This window comes from Podarcis bocagei, assembly GCF_964188305.1.
Source record: "Podarcis bocagei genome assembly, chromosome: 3".
Taxonomy (NCBI): domain Eukaryota; kingdom Metazoa; phylum Chordata; class Lepidosauria; order Squamata; family Lacertidae; genus Podarcis; species Podarcis bocagei.
Genome location: NC_138127.1, coordinates 84,091,606 through 84,115,076, shown reverse-complemented (window position 1 = coordinate 84,115,076; position 23,471 = coordinate 84,091,606). Strand labels below are relative to the sequence as shown.

The following is a 23,471-nucleotide window of genomic DNA, read 5'->3' as shown; positions in this document are numbered from 1 at the left end:
TTTCTGTTTTCAGAGATGGGATCTTGCAGCACTTCATCTCATGCGGCAGGAGATGATCTAAAGCTGCTTTCCCCAACTTGGTGGTGCCCTCTGGGTGTTTTGGACTCCCATCATCCCCAGGTGGTATGACCATAGGTCAGGGATGATGGGAATTGTAGTCCTGAAGCGTACCAGGTTGGAGAAAGCTGATCTACAAGAAAGCTCACATTCAACTAAGCTATGGTGTAGAATCAGGATTTACTTAGTGTGTTCTTCTGTGGTGGTTGCTGCAACAGGCACAGCTTTGGCTGTCCTTAGTTGTACATCTGGTGGATTTTGAGGCAAGAGAACAAAAGACGTTGCTCACATAAGGCAGGGGCTGCCAATGTGATTCCCACTAGACACTGGACTACAGTTCCCACCGTCCCTGCTCATTAGTCATGCCAGTTGGGACTGATGGGAGTTGTAGTCCTAACAACAGCTGGAGGGCACCACTTTGGCTACCCCTACCCTAAGCAGAGTCCACCACTTATTCCTGTCCTAACTTCTACTTCAAAGCAACAAGAACAGCAGTCCAAGCAGCACTGGGCAATTAGGTCTGGGAGCCACCATTTTGATTTCTCACAGCGATCTTAAATGAAGCATTGCTCTCGGGGCATTGTGGGAAATTATGAAATGACTCCGAGTCACTTGGCACTGCTTCCTACCTGCCAAGACCTGCCCACATAATAGGGCCACCAGAGTGCACTTTGCTAAGGACTGTCCCGAATCGGGAGCCTGCCCTGATGAGACGAGGGGGGGAAATAGGGGGCAGGTACCGAAAATGGCAGTCCTATGCCAGGTTTACTCTTTTCGCTATATAATGTACAGTAATAACAATGTGTGAGATGATGGCCATCACCTCACATTTTTCTCCTCCCCTCCCAAACACAGCCAATGAAATGACTGGGGGAAGTGACGATGAGGCATCATTTACTCCTCGTTTCAGGGGAGAGGAAGGAGTCAATGCTGGGTTGCCATTTTTTGCCAGGAGCATCCCCATGCTCTTTGCCATGCTTAACTTCGGCCCTCAAACTCCCCTCATATTTTTCGCCCGGATTTATGCTGTGTGGATATATGTTGGCTCCATGGTTGAAAGGGATGAATGCAGGTGGCAACGCAGCATGAATGGTCACATGGGGGGGGGGGAGTGAAGTGATTGTCTGCTACTCCAAGGGCTCTTTAGTTCCATCCTAGGGCATCTTTCCAAGTCGAGAAAAGATGCTTTGAGACTCCCCAGCTGACAGAGGAATTAGCAAGAAGAGCTGCCTCTTATGTCTCTTGGTGTGGGGTAAAGCAGAAGAGGGGTGAGGCTGGGGGTCCCATGTCAAGCTTCTTCTGACTCTTCTACCCCATCCACCCCTTCCTAATTTGAGGGACTGGATCATGTCCTTTATCAGATGTAAGGCATTTTCTCCATTGGAGCCAATGCACTTCCAGTCGATGTGTTTTTTGCAGAGGCATGAGAAGGGGACAGCCCTTTCCTCTTCTCTTTATGTAATTTGTTAAATAGATTTCTATGCTGCTTTTTCATTTGCAGAAGGAAAAAGAAATACCAAAGCAGTTCAGACCTTAGCAACAAAGCGAATAATAAAAACTCCCCAGTTACGTTCCAAGGCATAGAATTGTAGAGTTGGAAAGGATCCCAATGGCCATCTAGTCCAAACCCCTACAATGCAGGAGGCAGGGTTGTTGCAATCAAGGATGTGCAAAGTATGTGAGATTGAAGGCAGTGGTTGGCTTGCCAGGAAGGACCTTGTTCCATAGGAGGACAGATGCACAGTATGCCATCTCAGTTGTAGACAATACTGAGCTACATGGAGCGATGGTCTGATTTGATGTATGTTGTGGTTATATGCCAAAGCACGTCCTGGGACGTTGTACTGGCTTTGGTGTCTTTAAACAGGGTCATACATTCATGGCTATGTGGCATGAATGGAACCTCCATGTCCAGAGGCAGTATACCCTCAAACATCTGATTCTGGGAACAAATGGAAAGGCAGTCACTGCTGACCTCTACTGGAAGCAGTATGCTGGGTGAGATGCGCTTTGGTTTGATACAGCAAAACAGTTCCCTGGCAGATGAAAAGGCCCCTGTTTGGCCTTCAAGAACATACCCAATACTGTGCAACGACACACTGGTTCTGCAGTTTTTCCCCTGCAACCCGCTTGGGGGCAAAGCCCCAGCACACATGGACTGCAGGGTTGATGCTTCTGTTTCAGCCCAGCCCCTTTTGCCTTTTTAAAAATAATTTGTCTCCTGATCCTGGAGAAAAGAGACAATGTGGAGAGAAACAGGCTGCGATTTACTTCTCCAACTTGTCTTTTAAAATGCCCATTAAATAAAATCCACTTTTAGAGGACCAGTATTCCATGTACAAGGGATGCGGGTGGCGCTGTGGGTTAAACCACAGAGCCTAGGACTTGCCGATCAGAGGGTCGGTGGTTCGAATCCCTGTGACGGGGTGAGCTCCTGTTGCTCGGTCCCTGCTCCTGCCAACCTTAGCAGTTCGAAAACATGTCAAAGTGCAAGTAGATAAACAGGTACTGCTCTGGCGGGAAGGTAAACGGCGTTTCCGTGTACTGCTTTGGTTTGCCACATGCTGGCCACATGACCCGGAAGCTGTACGCCAGCTCCCTCAGCCAATAAAGCAAGATGAGCGCCGCACCCCCAGAGTCGGCCACGACTGGACCTAATGGTCAGGGGTCCCTTTACCTTATTCCATGTACCAAAGCAAAAAACAAAAAACCCCGAGATGGCTGCAGCTCAAAATCACAATAAGGTGAACTGAATTTCAAATGTGCACCATTTTAATCCATTCCATGCCTGCCATTTCTGTGCTCCAAAAGTGCCTCTTCCAGCTGCTTTTCAAGACAGGAGTGTTTGGAAGGTAGCAAGTGGGAGTGGGAAAGCAGTCGGCAGGGAAAGGGTCAAGCCCCCCTCCCTTGGTTGCTTTTCCATAAACAAAGCAGCCCTCTGGCTTGGAGGGTGTGTGTGTGTGTGTGGAATGACCAAACCCAAAATATTCATTTGCTGGTAGCATCTGCTTCGGCCCTCAAACAGCTTTTGCCAGGGGAATTCTTTCTTGAAGTTGGCCAGTAGATGGCAACCTACCATTAACTGATTTCTGTGGTCAAGGGGGGGGGGGGCGGCTAGCATTTCCCCCCAGTGCTCCAGATCTAGATATAGAGGAGCTTTGTTGTAATTGCTTGTGCTCATCTGCTCTGTCGGCTGTGCGAGTTTCTGAGTATTCTAGTACTATCACATATCAGGCCATCCCTTTAGTTCCCAGAGTCCCAAGGACAGGTTACGTAAAGAAGTTTAAGCTGAAATAAATAACTATAATGCTATTTGCAGAAGCTCTCCAAGTAAAGCACTCGCCAAAGCGAAAAAGGCGTGCTGCCCAAACAAAAGTCAGATTTTTTTTTAAAAAAATCACTATATTCCGTAGCATAATAGGAATGATTGACTCCAAAATCCATCCTGGTAATTAATAAAATAAAGAAGAAGAACATTTAATAATATGTTTTAGCTCCATAAAAAGCAAGGCGGCTGCGTATGAAAATTATAAAACACACGACTGTGCCCAAAGGCTTACAATCACAAGAGCAGAACTATATATTGTAAGAAATACTGGTGCCAAAAATAGGGTTGTAGTCCGCTAATCCTGCTCAGAATAGACCCACTGAAATTGATAGACACAAGCTAGTCATATCTTTCAGTTTATGATTCCATAATTCCCACAATTCTGCTAAGCATATGATTGACGCAGGATGCAGCCGCATGGACTCATGTGTTGCCCTCCTTGCCTGCAGAATGTATAGCACAACTTACTCAGTGCCCTGATGACATTATCTGCAGGGTTTCCCCATCCTTTGCACCGTCAGCTAGCGATACGGAGCGGAAGGCACAGAAAACAAAACAGCTCCATATTTCTTAAAACGCAGATCAGTCGTGACAATCAATAACACAACGGAGAGGAAGAGGTAAGGGAAAGCAACAGTAGTCTCGGGCTGCATTTACATTTATTATCTTTTCCTAACATTTCTCATAACTGTTAATTTCCACATCGTATCTGAGCTTTCACGAGACATAAAAGCAACCTCCAGAGATATAGCAGAATATAGCACAAGTCTGGCGCTCATTTCCCTCTTGTTCATTTCCAGGGAAAATTCCGTTTGCAAATAACACGCGGCTTCTATGTCGTGTGGAAGCTCAGATATAAAGTGGAAATTAATGGCTGGGCAGATGTCAGGGAAACAGAATAAACTTCTTTGTGAACGCAGCCTCAGTTCTGCTGATTAGCCAAAGCACTGGCTATTGTGGGCTGTGGGAGGTATTCAACAAAATATTTGCACTGGAGCAAGGATTAGCACTGGAGCCCCCTCCTTCCTCCCCCTGTCCCCATAGCACTATCCCCATATCTGTTCTGGAGAGTTGGGGGAACCCCAGAACTGATTTAGGGGTGCCTGGGAGAAGGGGAGGGGGATAACTTCCCATTGTCCAATAAATCCTTGCACTGACAGAACTTTCTCCTCAGCACTGGGTTGAATACAACCCTATATTATTGACACATAATATCGTAGTATTTTGGAGCACGCATGTTCTGGTCGAACAATCTTGAGTTTTATCAGGGAAGAAAACACCAGAGTGGATGGCCTGTGGTCTGAGCAGGTTTAATTTCCTAACAGCAAATTAGTAACCAGTGCTTGAGAGTTTACACCGGTAGCTCCCAAAATGCTTGCTGTTCATTCATTTTTTAAAGAAAGAAAAAGAAATCCAATATATATATATATATATATATATATATATATATATATATATATAGTAATGTAAGCATATCTATGTATGTGGGTGGTGTTTGGATAAAAGGGCAAAGTTGTCCTGAACTCATGATGCAAATGTTTCACTTCTGTTTAAACACCCCTTTGCTCCCAGTGTCCCCTGGGAATCCTTATCACATATTTGTGCTAAAAAAACATTAACCACCTGCCCTGTGCTTTGTAATATCAGCAACCGATCTTTTTATCTCTTGGTTAATGTGCCTTGGTATTTTGAAAGGGGGAGGAGGGGTGAGTGGGGAGGGGAGGAGGAGGAGGAGGGGAGCTGAGGGAAAAATTCCAGTAACATTCGATTTGCAGGGACCGAAAATTTTGAGCAAATGCCAAGCTAGCAGGGGGGCCATTATTCTGCTCTATAAATAAGTTTGAAAAAAGAAACACAAACACTCTCACACACAAACCTTTTAAATCAACATGTTTTGGTCTAATTGAGCAAGAAAGATAAATTTTGAAATGCAAATGATCGCCTTCTGTTATTGACATATTCCTGCAACCGTTCCCCGCCCCCGTCAACATTATGATCTTGGATTTTAGAGAGTCATTGTAGTGTTAGAAACTGAGATATGAAAGCTAGGAGCTAAATGATACCTTAAACCTACAGTAGGTTATGGGCACAACAACGGAATGTCTAGGCATACTTTTTATAACAAGAATACAAAGCTGAAAATGAATGAACTGCAGCTAAAATCTTATGTTCATTTTTCACATGGTCTAGTCCTCATCTGAAGACTTCAAAAAACAAATACATGCTTCCCTTGCCCGCCCCCTAATATTTTTTAAAGGGTCTCTTCTGCAGTCATCAGAGAGTGGCTGGAAGTGGGGAGGCAGAAAAAGGTCCTCCTTTCCTTCCACTCTGCGGACAAGCCCTGGATTCTCACTACACCCCCTTTCCTTCATACAAATATATCTTTTTGGCGCCACAGTTAACACATATTAAAGGCCTATACAGCTGATGGCAGAGACGCCCACCTTGAGTGTCCAGTTTGCAAACCTAAGACTTAAGGGTCCTTCAATGATCTCAGTCCAAAATTTGTTTGGATTTTAAGCATCACTGTGAGAGTCTGAGATAGATAATGCTTTAACATGCACTAATTAAACCATCATAACTAACTGGCTAGTATATTTCAGATTAAAAGCACATCATACATTAAAAGTACATTAAACAAGGCAACCAAAACCTAAACAAGACATGTTGGGGTTAAAAGAAAAGAAAGTTTTCAGGTCCCCAATCTACCCATGTTTTACTTGGGAGGAAGCCCCATTGAACTTGACTGGGATTTACTTCCAAGTAACAGCGGCAACTTTAATCTGAAATCTGAGGCGCAGTACTGGACCCAGAGCTATAAAACTGCTCGCGTTTATGAAATTCCCTGTCGCAAAACGCGCCTAGAACAATGGGAGTTTTGAACACTGAGTCATTGGCAGCAAAACAAGGCAAAAGGTATAGCTGCTGCTAGCTCACAAACAATAGAAAGTTTATAAAACTGCAGTTTGGGGACTTGGTTCAGGGGAGGCTAGCTGATCCTTTTGTTCTTATCTGCAAGGAGCTATAGCCTAGTCAAGGCTACCCTCAGTCTGGACATCAGCGCTTAATTTGTTCCAAGAGAACAAATATTGCTGTCAATATCAGGACACTTGTCATGTGAAAGAAATTCTTCTTATTATCATTTATTACCTGCTTTTCACCTTAAGTTCCCAGGGAGGCTTACAACAATTAAAACACAATATTAATATTAAAGCACCGTATTTCAAAATATTAGAAACAGTTTAGAACGAAATGACAAAAACAAGGCAGGTCCTAAAAAGATACCTGTCAGGTGTCAGAAGCCAGGGTATCACATACAATGCGGAGTCATAGCAGTGCTCCATCTGCCATAGTACTGAATGGAATAATCTGAGATCCCTGGGAAAGTCCTTTTCCAGTGTTGCCACTTGTTCCTTTAATTGGAGATAAGAAGAGTTGAGCCTAGGGCCGTCTGCATGTGTGATGTGTGCTTTACTACTCGGCTATGATTCCTCCCCTTGTTCCCTAGATTATTGGCATCATCAGTTTTAGCCGAGACCTTTTTCTGTCACCTGTCAGCTAGGTGGGAAAAAGCTCCTCTCTGGATGTATGTACCACCCCCCTTCTCCCTGCTGAACACCCTCAGCTATTCTCTATACATCTAGGATTATGGGATAGGGCTTCCCGTTCAGCGGGCTTGTATTTCAGGGCAAGGTTGAGTATCGGCACATCACGTGTTTAGAAACTGACACATCAGGTCAGGTGAGATATCCTTGGCCCTTACCAAGTAATGCCTTTCAAAACTCTGTTGCGATACGTTTTAGGGCTTGTTGCTGCTGAACAACAAACCTTTGTGCCCTTAAGTTAAGTCATATTGACTCGCACGTTTCGGCACTTCAGAGAAAGAAAAGTTGTAGGGGAAAATGGAGTTCTATTTGCATAGAAATATTTTTTACAGGGGAGGTGGGTAATCCGGAGACCTAGGTACACATGGAGCATCAGTAAAGAGAGCCAGTTCTGTGTGTAGAGAATTGACCCTCCATTGAAATGAGTGGGGGAGCCCATTGGCAGGGAAGCTTTATGTGAGCACTGGAGAGTCCAAATATTGGTTTGGCATGGTTGATCTTCGATCTACGAATTCCACACTGCTATTGTCGGAAGAGCAAATGGATTCTAAGTGCTGTATTCTTAAACATTGCATACAGCAAATTACTCTTTTTGTATTTTTCAAGGCACCAGGAACAAAGTGCAATCCACATTTAAAATGCAGCCGTAGTTCTCAAAGGGAGCCACTTATTAGGTCGCAAGACCTGAATGTAGTAGTTCTATGGTTTGGGGTGGGGTAGTTGCTCTTCTATATAATTGAAAGGAGCTAAAGGGCAGGCTAGGAGTGAGTGTTTATCATCTTTGATAACACGGCACTAAACAACTTTGTCCTTTTTATATTGCCAGATGGCTTTAGAGGAAGTTTTAAATCCATCCTGAGGCCAGCTAACAGGAAGAAAAAGAAGGATTCCTTCTATTGCCATTAGTCTTTGTCTTAAAGGACACAAGGGTTTTTAATTTTTATTTCACAAAGCAGAATGTAGATGCTTGTATGTTTTGAAATGAAATGCTTCAAATTTTTCAGACTTTCCTTGTTGTCAGAGCTTCCTGGACGCATATGAGAAACATAACTGAGTACAAAATTTGCAGGAAACATTTTGATGGTTAATGTGGATTAAAAAAGAAGTTGCAAAAGTGTTTGTCCGATGAAAATTTAGGGAGGAGCTGGAAGAAGCACAGCTAGTTGGAGACAAAGTCCAAAGAGGACTTGCAATCGGGAGAATTCCTGGCATGATGACCTGATGACAAATTCAGCACATTGTGACGTCTGGATGGAGAAAATCAAAATCAAGGCTGAGGAACAGCTCCAAGTTGGCTGTTCAGAGATCAAGGGCAGTGTGGGTTCTGTAGGTGGAGCAATGACCTGATTTGGAGTATGGCATCTTCCCCTGCTTCTCAATCCAGATAGCCCCACGTTCTTCCCTGAATGACTCTTGAATGGCTTGCATCCACTAAGTGGAGAGACCTGTTGGAACAAATTGCAGTTTGGAAAGCAACTGGTCACTTAAGCTTGTATGTTGCTGCCATTTGTTGTGTAAATGACTTGGGTGATGTGAACGAAATGGCTTCATTATTAAGAATGGGTATTGGGATTAGATTTACTGCAACATTAAAGCTGGGGGGGGGGGCTGGGGAGAGCAATTTTGTCATGCAGAATGGCATTAGCTGCTTGGACAACTTATCACGTGAAATCACACCACAATCTATAGTTTTCTAGATTTTTCTTCTTCTTCCCAGGGATGCCTTATTGAGAGAAAAGGTACCCTTATTGATGTGATATACTGAGCCTATTACTATCAATAAGTTGTGGTGGCCATTATGTGACCCATTCAAAGGGAGAGAATATGGCAAATGTTTATCTGCCTCTGTCTCCTTGATTATTGAAAGTCTCTCACTTTAATTCTGAATGTGGAAACAGCCAGCTCTGAGAGGCAAAGCAGGGAGAATGAAGATATTGAGGGATGGGAGGGTAAAATAAAATTATATCGAAGAGCGACTACCCAGTTGGCCAAAACATCTAAGATCTTAAAGGCTGCAAACCTTTGCATGCTTATCTTGAATGTTAACTGAACTCAGTGGGGTTTTCCATTGAGTAAACATTTAAAGATTTGGATTCTTCTAGTGCAATCTTACGCATCTCTGCTCAGAAGTAACACACACAGCATTCTGATGTTGCAGCCTGGCGAAGTCTCACTGAGTGTGTACTGGTAGTTAAGACTCAGGATTTTAAGGTCTTATGGGGGACCTTCCTCTGCACAATGAATTCTGTATTACTTTACTGGCAAAATCTGGTAATCAGCCTTATTCTGCTGAGTGGGGCCCTGGGCCTGGGGCCCAAAGTCCTGTCCTGACAGCACCACAGAGGTTAATGGGACTCACTCCAACATAGTTGTGCTTAGGACTGCAGCCTTATTTGATTTCACTACTTTGTGGGTGGCTAACATTGGGCTTGGCTCTATAGAAAGGGCATTAAGTGGTTGTTTGAATACAGCTTTTAATTGTTTGTAAATTACAAAAGATATACACAGCACAGATGCATATTTTTTTTAATACCAATCAGGTTTTTTAGAAAATTTATAGAAGGAAGCTAGTCTAAAAGGACTGAACGATAATGCTTATGTAGTTATGGTCTGTAGCTATGGTTTGTTGGAACAAAACAGCAGGGAGTTGCAACAGACACTAGTCCCCGTCCTGCTCATGTGTGGAAGAGCTGAACCCATTCGGTTCAGTGTTGGCACACATTTGAGCAGACATTCCCACTGTATTCTTAAGAGTTGTTCCCATATTGGCTCTGTGCAACTACTGTATCATGTAAACCTGGTTGGGTGATACGCCTGAATGTCTAAACCAGCGGTAGCCAATGTGGGCCCTCCAGAACTTGTTGGACTACAGCTCCAATCAGGCTCATCTAATATGGTCAATGGTCAGGGATGTTGGGGGACCAGCAACATCCAGAGGACACAGCTTAAACTTTGCAAAGTGGGGTTTTTTGTTTGCTAACCGCCTCCAGGTGTTGTTGGACTTCAACTCGCATCACCCCAGGCTACTGGCCAGGCTGTTGGGAGTTTGATTCCAGCAACATCTGGAGGGCCATAGGTTCCCCACCCTTGATATAAAGACTGATAATATACCATGGTTCTGCTGTATTTTGTGTGGGGCGAGGGCAGTGCTAACCAAGATTAAGGCAACAAACTACCAGTTCCGCGTTCATGTAAAGAGACACTCATGCACCCAGGACAGAATGAGATTCTGAGCATGCACATTGAGCTCTCAGCAGATCAAACTCCCAAAGCCAACTGTGATATGCTATAGTGGGCATACTCTTTCCTTCAATGTGCCAGGGGGATTAATCCCTCTTCATAAAGATTTGCAATGGAGAGAACTGACATAAACCCATAAGAAGCAGTGGCCAGCCAGATTCCTGGGGGAAGCCCTACAAGCTGTACCTACCTGAGCTCTATAGCACTCTGCCCATCTGTGATTCCCAGCAACTGGTATTCTGAAGCATAACGCCTCCGACAGTGAGGAGAGAACATAGCCATTGTGGCTAGGTGCCATTGATAGCCTCATCCTCGGTGAATTTGTCTAATGCTCTTTTAAAGCCATTCAAGGTGTGTGGCTGGGAGGAGGAGGTGTTTAGGAGGGAGCAGCAGCCTCTCTTGACATTCCAAACTGAAGAGTAAATCGTTTTGTCTGTAATGATGCGTGTCTATGCACTAGGTTGTCTGAAGGGCTAAGCTTCAGATATGCTCCACTAGCATCTGTGTCTCCTTGGAAATGCAAGTTTCAAGGTGCACACATCGCTTGGATTTTCATTGCAAATGTCTTTCATTCAGAAGTTGGCGTTGTCTTTGAAGAAACAGAGGCCTGCGATTGGTGGAGTCTAGGTGCTTTGCTCTTCGAACTTCTGACGGGGAAGGTGAGCCATCCTGACCATTATTTAGCAAAAGGGGCATAGCACATAACAGAAACTTTGAGAAGATCAGCAGTCTCTTTATTGAGAGTAACTGAAGTGCAGGATGCATACTTCTGTCCTGCACAGAACTCTTCAACAGGCAAAGGCATTCTGACAAACAGATGGTGCTAGATCATCTCACTAGGGATGCTCTATTCTTGGGGCAGAATGAAGCATTGCTTGTGTTAATGTAGACACTGTTAATTAAATTCACAATGGACCATTCTGGTAAGATTCATGGCACCAAAAGTCTTTCCAGGGACAATGAAAAAGTTACGTTCTTCTTGAAAAGGTATCATACGGGAGCAAAATTTACAATGAATGTTTGTTGCAGGATGTAAACTAGGGTTGCAGGCTTCTAGGCTGACCATTGTACACAGTCTGCTGATATATCATGTTAACTCCTGTATTTTGTTATGTTGACTCTTGTATTTTGGGGACTTTGTAGAATTCCAGGAAGGAAGAGAACAGATAAAGGCAAGACAGTAATCTGGTTTGCACGCCACACTAAGCCAAACCATGGTTTAACATGTGCAGGTGCTAGGAGAGGAAATCAGGGCTGTTCTGCTTCTCTTCAGTCATTCTGCTGGTTAGAGCTAACCCATGAGCCTGATTCACGATGGCATGCTAAGTCGAACCATGTCCTTCTCCATCTCTGAATGTAAAATGAGATTCTGAGCATGCACATTGAGCTCTCAGCAGATCAAACTCCCAAAGCCAACTGTTTGGGAGACACATGTGCAGAGGTTCTGGAGCAGAGCACTGTGGTGCACATTACTCTTCTTTTACATCATTATATCACTATATACATTAACAACATTATCATGTTTCTTGTTGGTTTGCTATAGACTTTGCTGGAGTGCCACCCAGCAGGAATAAATACCCACACCTGTCTGAACGTGCCAGATCACATCTCAGAAGAGGCAAGATCACTCCTTCAACAGGTACGTTCCTGGAGAATTTGTATATGCGCTTTCTACACACATACATGCCAGCTGGTGATTCTTGGTTAAAGGGTCTGCATCAACCTTTGCTGATCTGGCTCTCCCTTCTGATGTTTTGGATAACAACTCCCAACAACCCCTTGCTTGTCACAGCCATACCGGCAAGGGCTGATGGAAATTGTAGTCCAAAACATCTGAATGGCCCCAGGTTGGTGTAAACCTTTGATATCACACACACACACACACACACACACACACACACACACACACACGACCCATGTTTTCAACTGAGCAAGGACTGCAACCAGTGGGAGCTTCCCGCTCAAGTAGAAGCTACAAATGGAAGCTATGGGAGAGTCTGATCCAGATCAGACTCATGGCAGAGGCAAGGCATTAAAGCAGGGAGTGTGGAACTTCTTACATTTCGAGGGCCACACTCCCTTCTGGGCAGCCTTTAGGGGGCCACCTACCAATGGCAGGAAGTGCAGAGGTAAAAGTGGGTGGAGGAACAAATGAAAATTGCACCTGTGTGCGGCAGGCTGGTTTCTACACACAGTCCCCCACACCCCTCTGTATCTACGCTAACAAGGGTTCAAGAACCTAATCTACCTAGTGAAAGCACTCAAGGAGGGTGCACAGCAGAACCACTAAGGGGTGTGGCCTCGAGATGGCAGCAACAGAGGGGCCTGGAAGTCTGCACTTGGCCTCTAGGCCTGAGGCTCCCCACCCCAGAATTAAAGCTTCATTCCTCTTACACCACAGTTATAATCCTTGATTATTCCTTTGGCCTCTGGCATTTACTTTTAGGAAAACATGCAGCTATTAATGTTGTGAATGCATCATGTCTGTTTGTGCCATCTTCTCTGGAAAGTCCTTAGGGGTGTTTAACATCTACTTGGGAGCCCCCATGAACTAAAAATCTGAGAAGTGTGCTCAGAGGTCTGTGGGCTGTCTTGGTGGAATGAACTGCACCTTTTGGCCACAGATACTCTCTTTCTTTCTTGAGCATCCCAGCAAACAGACAGAAGCAACTAGAACTACACCTGTCCTTTAAAAGTGGGGGGTGGGGAGCGTAGCCAGGAGCTGAGAAATGAATGATTAACAAGGATGGCCTGCAAAAGGCACATAGCCATAAAAAGGTGTAGAGCTGCAAATGGACATGCATTTCCTGACCATTTTTGTAAGTGAAGGTGGTTCATCTTGGAAAGAGGTTAAAGAGTTGTTGAGGGTTTGGCATAAGGGACCTTCACAGCTGTGGTCATGGCAAGTATAACTGTGGCCTGAATTTACTGCGAAAATCAGGTGATTTAATTTTTTTAAAAAATAGGTCTTTAATAGTTGATCCGAGGTGGGTGATCCACCCCTTGACACCTGACAAATATATGCATTCAGGACTCTCCCTAGTCCTGCACCTTTTGTATGAGTTAAACTGTTTTAATATTGAACAGAACTGTTTAATATTGAATTGAATATTGAATATCGACTCAGCCACCCCGTCAGATGGGTGGGATATAAATAATGATGATGATGAAATTTTTGTAGCCTGCCCTGAGACCTTATGATGAAGGGTGTGTAAAAAACTGAAATAATACTAATAATAATATTAACAGGAGTAGTAAAATAGCAATACTGCTGCTGCTACCAATAGCAGCCTGTCCACTGTACCAGAGTGAATGTAATACTCCATAACTATGCTCATCCAGTACATAAAATCTCATAGAAGGCTGAGTGCTTCCCCTCTGCACACACAGAGATTGAAAATAAATGGAATTTTACCACTGGCATCTTGGAGACCTTTATTAAAGCAACACATAGCAGTGCTCAGCTCCCGTGGGACCTCTTAAGCCAGGCCATTTGCTATTTCCCTCCTCTCCAAGTTCAAAGCCACCCGTGTCCTAGAGGAAGCGTTCCAGCCCTAGGCTGCACGTGGCTGACTTTTGGGTCGAAGGCTATGCCCCATTGGCTAGTAAATCAACCTTCTGTTGTGTGTCTATCCAAGGAAACTACCATTCATATTTGAGGAAGCTTAGTCAGGAAAAGGAAAAAGGGGCTCTTGGCATGGCTGGTCATTTGTCATTGTAATTTTCCTCTTCCATCCCCTCGCAGGGTTGCTTGGGTCAGCCCGTTGCAGAATGCCTAGGAGAGGAACAGTGTGCAGATGCTATGCCAAATGTGTCTCGTGACACAGCTTCCAAAACCAGTGACCTCATTAAAAAAAAACAAAAAATCACACTCCCCCCCCTTTAGCCAACTAAGTATTCTGTAATTCAGAGCTGTTATTATTTATATTTGGATGTCTAAATCTCTTTAGATGAAGTTTGGAAGGGCTGACTTGACTGGCATTTTGTCCACAAGATCTTTCTCAAAGGTTGTCTCGGCAAAGCATAATAAACCCGTGTGTTTCCCAGCCATGTAGATCCAGCACAATTTATTCTGCATTTGCTTTCCAAGATTATAGTTCTCTCCTTGCAGAAAGGGGAGAAAGCTTCAGAGCATAATTTTCTTTGCACTTAACTTTCCCACCTGCTGTCACTTGTTCCGTTTTGCAGGAAGGACAGCAGAATGGCAATGCCTGCGACTGTTTTTCTGTCGGCTCATGTATATTCACAAAGGAGAGGCTTGTTTTTGCTCTCCGAGTTATCTCTACCAAGTGAGAGGTTTGAGAGATTTTAAATGGCAGAGCCAACTTAAGATGTGCAAATGAATACATTTTATGGGGAAATTTCTCACTTTGATTATGGGGTTGTATGCATTTGAAGACGCACCGCCCAGAAGAATACAGAGCACTACTAAATGACAATGGGATGTAGGGAGTTGCATTATACAGGAGTCAGTCCTTTAGAGGAAACCCAGAAACGAATTTATTCTTTTGAACTGTTTATTTAGAATGCGGCAGTCTCATAAGATGGCAAAATGTAAACTTCAGCTCCTTTATCCTTGGTAAATATTTTCCTGCCTCTTTGCTGGTTACTTCCTTTCAAGCAATCATTCTCCATCAGAATTTGCAGATATGAAGAGCTGGCTTCACTTTCTACATATATTCAGCTCCTCCCCCCTTTTGAATATATTGTAAGTTCTTCAATGCAAAATAAACAAGCTGCTTAGTTTTCATAATTCTGGCAATCAGCTGCTCCATTTTCTTTAGACTTGGTTTCGGAGCATCACTAGTTTCTAGAGATTATCAAGACTTTCTTTGCACATTACTCTCCCCCCTCCCTCAAAACACACCTAAAAGTGTGGCTGCAACAAGAATGAAGTTCGTTAAGATGGGGGTTGTTCATCATAATCAGGGATGGGGGACCAAGACTGTCAGTGGCTGCCTGTTGAGCCTGCACTTGGTGTCTGCTGCCACACAGTGTGTGGGATTGCCCTAGTAGCAATTCAGGGAAGGAATTAGAAGTTGCCACTGAATGGCTTGAGACCAGAGTATATTCTCCAACACCAACCATCTCAGGCCCTATGATGGGCAGGGGCAGAGCACATGTTGGTGCCGCTGCCACTGGGAGTTGCCCAGTTGGAAGTGATCCCTGATGGGACCTTATTGATGCTAGTTCCCCATTTGTTGAATGCCTTCCCTAGTTTGTATGTTGCTCAATAGCTAAGTTCTCTGGGAAGCTTACAGGAATGATACAATCATAAACACAATCTCACGGACTGTACCAAGTCCATTCTGGTATGGTTGCTGAGCACTTCTATTCCTATGGTTCATAGTAACTCTGTATATTTTGCCTTAAGCTTTTGCAGTTCAATGCTGTGGAGCGTCTTGGTGCTGGAATCTCCGGAGTTGAAGACATAAAATCCCACCCCTTTTTTGCCCCCATCGACTGGGCGGAATTAACAAAGTGAAAAGGTGCGACAAGTCCACTGCCCATGTTTACAGATACCTTTCTTGGCTGGCTGCCATCATAAAGGTTCTCGGATCTTCTGGGCAAGGATGAATAAAGTTGGAGACTGGAAAGGCATCAAAGAGAGAACAGTTTCAGCCAGAATTGAGGACTAGGCCAAACTAAGGTGTGGTCTACACTAATGGGCACTGTATTTAGTAGTCCTTTTTGGCCAGGATGAGATGTGATGCTGATCATGCCCCACTCTCTGTCTTTGTTCTGTTTTGGAGAAACAATGCTGTACATTTCTTCACCCCACTTTTCATGTTTTTGGCAGCCGTTTGGGATTGGGGTGGAGAATGCGTGGGAACAGGGAGCTCAACACAGAACTGGAAGTTTTTGGTGGCGACCTGTGTTCGTGATCCCATCTGGTTTGGGTACTTGGGAATTACGTATAATGGAATGCACCTTTTGTGTTTCTCTTGTAAGTCATGACGGAGTTGGGGCACTCCTGTTGTACATGCCAAGCTCCTCTTGCATATGCCAGCTGGAAATTGCCCTCCCCCTCTTTTTATAGTGTCAATGTACTCCTTCCCTAAGCTAGACGCAGCTGAGGTTGGGGAACGGGGAGAAGAATAACTTATTAATAACATATGCTAAATAAAATGCTTTGGTGTTTCTGCAAAACTTGACATGTAACATGTATATCTCTGTATGTTTGCTGAGTGAGGTACATAGCATCATGTAATGTAACTCCAGAATGATTGCCTAACATCTGTCAAAAGATGGAAGAGGGCAATCCGGCTACTCTTATCTTGTGCACGTTGGTTGGCAATGCTTGTTTTAAAGCACTAACTCTAACCTCCAGTGAATTATATGTTTTAAGTCACTACAAGACAGGATATCTCTCAGCCCGATCATGATTGCTTCAGTAGTTGAACTTGGAGCAAGGCAAGAAGATGCTGACTAAGTGTGCAGATATAAATGTTTGGATGGAGATATATATATATATATATATATATATATATATATATATATATATATATATATATATATATAACAAAGCTGCCACATTCCTGTTTAGGCTATTTTAGGTCTCATCTGTAGAGGCAGATAAAAATCAAGTGCTATGGAATTCATTACCTGTCTCATCTCAGATTACAGGTGGGGAACCTTTGGGATGCTTCCCCATTTCAGAACCTCCTTGGACTCTCCTTCCTTGGAGGTTTTTAAGCAGAGGTTGGACAACTATCTGTCCTGGATGCTTTAGCTGAGAATCCTGCATTGTGGGGCGGGGGCGGTTGGATTAGATGGCCCTTGAGGTCCCTTCCAACTCTACAGTTCTGTGATTCTGTCACCATGGAAAGCTAACATATCAAGCATTAGTGCCGGCCCATCTCCCCTCCCTGCAAAGCTAAAGAAGGGCTTTTTTTAATGGGAAAAGACAGTTGTGGTGTTTTGTTTTGGCTTTTTCTTTTTTCATGTGGGAATGCTGAACCGTGCAGGATCCCACCTGCAAAATGGAATCGTGTACCGCACGATCTATTTGCATGTGCATATTAATTCTGAAAAAATGTCATTTTGCCGCCTCCTAGATTCCACTGCCATGCTGTTTCTTCATTCAGAAACACCCAATAAATGTGTGTTTGTGTCTTACCTATGTGCATCCCTCCTAAGGAGGAGAGAGCCTCCAAATTGGCGTGCTTAGATTTGGATTGGGGTCATCTTAAATTGCTTCACCAAGAAGCGCATTGGAAGCCTTCCATATGCAACAGAATTCTACCATTTTGAATTCCATGGCACTTGCTGTAGGCAAGTTTCTGACTACATGTATGGGCTGTCCACAAGAAGATGGCTGTCCTTTCCTGGAAAACAATCACTCTTTTCAAACAGATTGTTCACTAAGAAGCTGTTTCAGGTGGGTTGTATGCCCACCAACTGCTTAAGTCCATAAAAATCATGGTAGTTCTGCCATTGGTACTTAAAACATGTTGGTAATTTTGCCGGAGGGAGAAAAAAAGGAGACGATACTGCGGGCTGCAGATGTTTTGAGGGAAGGGAGTGGGGGAAATAAAGCACTCAAAGTTGATATTTCTATCTAAATAAAGAGATTTTCTTTTTAAAAAATGCTTTTGTTTTATTAAATTTATAACTCACAGAGGGTACCAATTCAAAGTCTTCAGAGATAAAAACTGCTATGAGGATATTCTTGCACTGTTCCCAGATTGCTAAGTGCGTGCTGCAGAAGATGCTTTTCAACATTGCCTCTGAGAGTTGCTTTGGCTTTGAAGGAAGGGCGTTCCAGAGCTGGGAGCTGTCACCACCCGCATGTTGGCATGTGCCCTGTTGATATTTGGTGCAGGCACCCTTCAGTTCACTATAAGCAACTAGGAAGTGCTCTCTCTTGTGCAAGCCCAATGTTTTGAAAGCTTTGGGGAGGTCTTTGATGTACTCAGAAGACTGCTACATTCCAGGGCAGCACATGGAAAGACCAGCATGGTGGGTTTCAGGTGTCTTACTCTCTCTGGGTAAGGATGGGCAAATATGTCCATTTCAGTATCTCTCAGTTTCTCATTCTTCAAGTTCAGTTCTCTGCGTTTCTTCATCAGTTTGCTTTTTTTTTTTTTTAAAGGAGCTAGTTCTTAATGTGAATTTTCACCTCACGTACACGTTTTTGGCATGCAGCCTTGCCTAACAGACACATTTTGGCAAAGCAGTTTTTCCTTATATAATTCACACCCGTGTGTTATTTTCACTATTGCACACATTTTAGAAACACACTTTGCACTAGTGCACTAGTGCCCATCACCTGGCTGGAGAAACTGCATTGCAAAAGGGCTGATTTCAAAGGCTGGCTGCGTTTCGCTTTGCCTCTCAGAAAGTGTGTGTTAGGTAAGTTTGCCTTTAAAATGTGAACTGAATTAAACTTCTACCCGACCATACCTACAGAAACTGTTTCTGCACCTTTGGTGCTCGCTGCAGCTTCCAAACGGGAAGTAAAAGGTAAAGGGACCCCTGACCATTAGGTCCAGTCGTGGCCAACTCTGGGGTTGCGACACTCATCTCGCTTTATTGGCTGAGGGAGCCGGCGTACAGCTTCTGGGTCATGTGGCCAGCATGACTAAGCCGCTTCTGGCAAACCAGAGCAGCGCACGGAAATGCCGTTTACCTTCCCGCCGGAGCGGTTCCTATTTATCTACTTGCACTTTGACGTGCTTTCGAACTGCTAGATGGGCAGGAGCAGGGACCGAACAATGGGAGCTCACCCCGTCGCGGGGATTCGAATCACTGACCTTCTGATCGGCAAGTCCTAGGCTCTGTGGTTTAACCCACAGCGCCACCCTAAACAACAACAAGAAAAACAACAACCCACAACCAGGGGGATGGGTGGGGGGTAGACAAAAATGAAGTTCTGTGCTTCATACCCTACTGGTCCTCCTTCAGGGAAATTCAGAGAACAGTGGTTCAGAATTCAGAAGTGCTACTTCTTCTGCTTCCTGTTCCTTTTTGGAGTTCCCATTTTTGTCGCAGCCTCTGCACATCAACTGATCCCGTGTACATTTTCTCTGAAGTAATTCCCAGTGTTGCTTTCTCCCCAGGACGTTTGGCAAGGATTGAAGCCTTAGGATTACCACCTGCTATATATTTGCATGTGTAAGTGAGACTTGCTGTCATCGTAGCCTCAAGCAGTTCTCTCCAGCAACTGGTTACGGGTTAGAGAAACCCACTTTTCAAAGTGAAAGATGAAGCCCACAACTTTGAGAAGGGTCACACAGCAAAGAAAAGAGTATTTTTCAGTAGGGATGGGCGGATCTATCAATATTAATCTCAGTTTCTCATTTTACCGGTCTTAAATTCCGTCCTCTACATTTTCAAATTTAAGTCCTCATGAAGACTTAGCAGCTATTTAGTGCCCCCCCATATACACAATTTGGCATGCGATTTTGCCTGACATAGACATTTTTGCAAAGCAGTTTCTCCACATATAACACACTTTTTTCATGTTAATATGCAATTTTATACACACATTACCATAGCATTTTTGTACATGTTACTTGGCTGGAGAACTCCACTGCAAAGTTGAGAGTCAAGTGCCGATGTCTAAAGATGGCCGTGTTTTGGTTTGTACATTGTTTCGGGAAATGTGGATTTGATCGAGTCGCCTTTAAATGTGAACTCAGTTTCCTCCCCATCCCTCCTTTTCAGTTCTCTCTGCCAGGGAAATGTCTCCAGCAAGATGGGCAAAGTTGTCAGTTCACTCACAAGTGAGAACTGGAACAGAAATAATTAGCCGATATGCAGGTTGGTCACCCCACCACGTTCATTTTGTAAAAGCAAAACATCACCAGCCCCTCTGAACATTTGCAGAGTACGCTGGGTCGCTTGTACACCACGATGCGTTAATATCTCTCGCCTGTGCATTCTTTCCCCCCAGCTTTATCCGGAGAACAAAGGGCAAATTCCTTTTGGTAAAGGAGTTTTCAGGCTTTTCAACAACTCTCGCTGCTCATCCTAGTTCATGGGTCAACCTTAGATTTTTATGGGCTGTCCCCCAAGTTCATCTGAACAGACTGCATCTGTTAGGCACCAGGACTGCGTGGTCACATAATATGGAAAAGGAAAAGAGTTCATTTAAGCAAAGGAAATCTGGAAGCTCTTTTTTTCTTTTCTTTTGAAATTATTCTGCTCCTGTTTCCCCACTCCCTCTCTCCCTTGTGATATAAACACAAGCCACAGGACTGTAATAACACTGTAGGCTGCAACCAGGTCACCAGTAGAATTACTATGATGGAGGGCTCTCCAAGATTACATCATTCTCCAAAACTTCCTTTGAGCAAAACCATTCCATGGCTACATAACAGGAAGTCTCTCAGGTGAGCTGCAGCAACAACTTCCTGTGCTGAGAGGTGAGGAAATCTCTGAAGTTGAGAGAAATATAGTGTTTCCTTCCAGCAGTGTGTCCCCCATTGGTTTGGAAGAGGATCTCATTCTGAAGGCCTCAATCCCTGGAGTCATTTGATGGACAATAATGATACCAGCTTAGACTGGTTGGTCTTTTACCACATTGTGGTACAAGAAGCACCCGACCCTGAATATTTGTGGCATGCAGAGTTACAGGACTTCAACAAGACCATGAGGTTAATCCAAGGTACAATTATTGCTAATTGAAAACTTTCCCCACTGCCACAAATTATGCCGTCAATGGGGCATGCACCCATTGGGAATAAAGCAACCTGTCCAACCCCCAGACTTGCAGGTGCAGACAGTGTTGGAAGTGGGATTGCGCATAAGTGCCCTGATGCCATCATGCGCCCCAATCATCATGAATGTGCAAGAAAAAGGGTGTCTGGGGGGGGGGGTCCTCCCGTTGCATAGCCTTAGATGACTCTTCTGTTGGTTTGCAAATTATGATGTCCTTTAAAAAGTTCCTACAAAGAGATTCCAGTTGGTAGATTTTGCATCAGGGGAGGCCTGCAGGTTCTTCCCATAACATGTTTAGACTAAACAAGATGCAAGGGAGTAGGAACTCAAGTGACTGTAGATTTCTTGTGAATGTTGTTCTGATTGTTTTCTCAAGGACGCCAAATGGAAAGCTGAAGAAACAGGAACTTCCTCTTTGGCAAGATTTATGAGAGTGATTTAAGTAATAAAATGAGAGCTTATTTGCTTTCGTAGCCATCAATACTTTATTTATTTTTTTAAGTTACAATATGCTGCTGTTCAGAAGGAGATTTAATCAAGAGATGACTGTAATCTAAATGAGAAGCGCTGAATGCTCGTTCTCTCACAATTCCCAGGCACATGCGATGAATGAAGCAGGCAAGCACCAATGTAAAATTGAACTTATCATGCACTTCTGTCAGTTTTATCTGCCTTACGGCTTAAGATTGTAGTGTTATACATGCACTGCGTTGGAAAAGAGGGGGAAGGGCCCTCTGCTCCCCACAGTTGCAATTGTTTTCTCCAACCACCTCAAATGTCTTCAGGTGGGGTGGGCAGACTTTAGGCTTGTGGGATCTACTTTGTTGTAATCCAGAACTTCATGGTGCATTCCCTGGAGACAGATTCAAAAGAATAGCTTGGAATCAGATGACTTGAAGGGCATCCATCTGAATTACTGCAGATCAGAGAATCTAACAAACTAGTTTTCTTCGGTGGTGGTGGTGGGTGCATAAGTATGAAAATAAATCTGACTTTGTTTTTAAATAATTGTCAGAAAATCTTCTTGATCTACTGTAAATGATCTAGCACTCTACATGTAGATCCCAGCCTACCTTTTGCCCACTTTCACCTTGAAGGGTCTTCTCCTTGCTTGGTGCTTGACACAAAACAGAAAAGGTGGAATAAGTTCTTTAAAAAAATGCATTCTGGGCAGACTCCGTGTCAACACGATGCAGTCATTTGGATGGTGGGACATGCCCTGGAACAATAGCTATTCCTATCTGCAATGGAGATGGGGTAGGCTTCAGCCAACCCTCTGTTCAGGCCATGTAGAAAAATAGTTAAACCATACTGCTCAACTGTTCCGATTTAAGTGGAACATCCTGGAATTACAGAAGCCACTCCCAGCTTCTGATTGGATCCTGGAATGTCCTGTATTTTGGTCTGGTGCTCTGGTGCAAGCCAGCTGGCCAGACCAAAAGGCGTTGTTTTTTGGTCTCTTTCGCGCCAGAACACTGGATCAAAAGACGCTCATTTTTTGGTCTTGCTCTCTGGCCTGAGTCGGTTGACTCCCATGAGAGTTCAGGACTGAAAAAAACGAGTGTCCTGATTTGGATCACCTGAATGTTGGAAGGTCTGGTTAAACATGTGTAAGCAATATGTGAAAAGAGCCCTGTGGAAATTTACCCTGGAAAGTCCCACTAAACCAGTGTTCTACAGCGACACTGAAAGAAAGCGATGCGCCCACAACTTCTGGATTAGCAGTAGGGGTGTGGGGTTGATTGATGTATTGAAAGTTGAACTTATCAAAATTGCGCTTTCTGAAACAATATAACAAAAACATAGCCATCCTTTGAAATTTGTACTTATCTGAATTCTGATTTGTGGAGGGTTTACTACCTAGCCTTTTCTTCTCCTGAAGGCAGCAGAAGTTTAGGATCAGAGTATTGAGTATTCCTTCTCTTAGATGGGCTACCTTCCCAGGTTGACGAGCCCCATCTGCTCCTCACTTCCCTCTACAGCAGATACAGAAACCACCTTCTTGATCGTTGGACACACTGTTGGTCTTTTCCGCTCAATCCACCGGAATCTGTCTTCACATACAGGGGAATTCCATAACTCACTGAGGGTTTGAGACCCATCAGCTAGCCTCACTTGCTTTAGCTGGCCAGCCAAAGCCATTCCTGGGGTGTGGCTGCTGTCGCATGCTGACAGCTTCTAGGAGCCACAGGTGAGAGCTGAGTGTGGGGTGGGGACCGAAGGTGGGCAAACTACTCCAGAAGGAGCATGGCGTGTCTCCCACCAGAGGCGCTATCCCTCCCCTAACATCCCAAAAAGAGAATAAGAATACAATAGAACAATAGTCCTGCTGAATCAGACAAAAGGCCCATTGGGTTTAGCATCCTGGTCTCACAGTGACCAAGCTGATGCCCATGGGGAGCTTATAAACACGACACATGGGCAACAACACTACCCCCACTTTTGTTACCCAGTAACTAGCATTCAGAGGCCCACTCCCTCTGACTCTGGAGGCAGCACACAGCTGGTCCAGGATGGTGGTGGTGTTGGTGTTAGTGGCAGTCGTGGGTCCGTTGCCGGGCAGGATGAATTACATT

The 23,471-nt window shown here is 44.2% G+C and overlaps 1 protein-coding gene across 1 annotated transcript in view; it reads left to right on the top strand.

Annotated features, from left to right (window-relative positions):
* RPS6KC1 (ribosomal protein S6 kinase C1) overlaps positions 1-17,820 on the top strand; it is a 108,674-nt gene extending 90,854 nt beyond the window's left edge. Inside the window, exons 14-16 of the mRNA XM_081185976.1 lie at positions 10,807-10,889; positions 11,774-11,869; positions 15,605-17,820. Of these exons, the coding sequence (XP_081042102.1) occupies positions 10,807-10,889; positions 11,774-11,869; positions 15,605-15,715 (290 nt within the window). The 3' untranslated portion in view covers positions 15,716-17,820. The remainder of the gene's footprint in view (positions 1-10,806; positions 10,890-11,773; positions 11,870-15,604) is intronic.
* Positions 17,821-23,471: the final 5,651 nt, after the last annotated feature.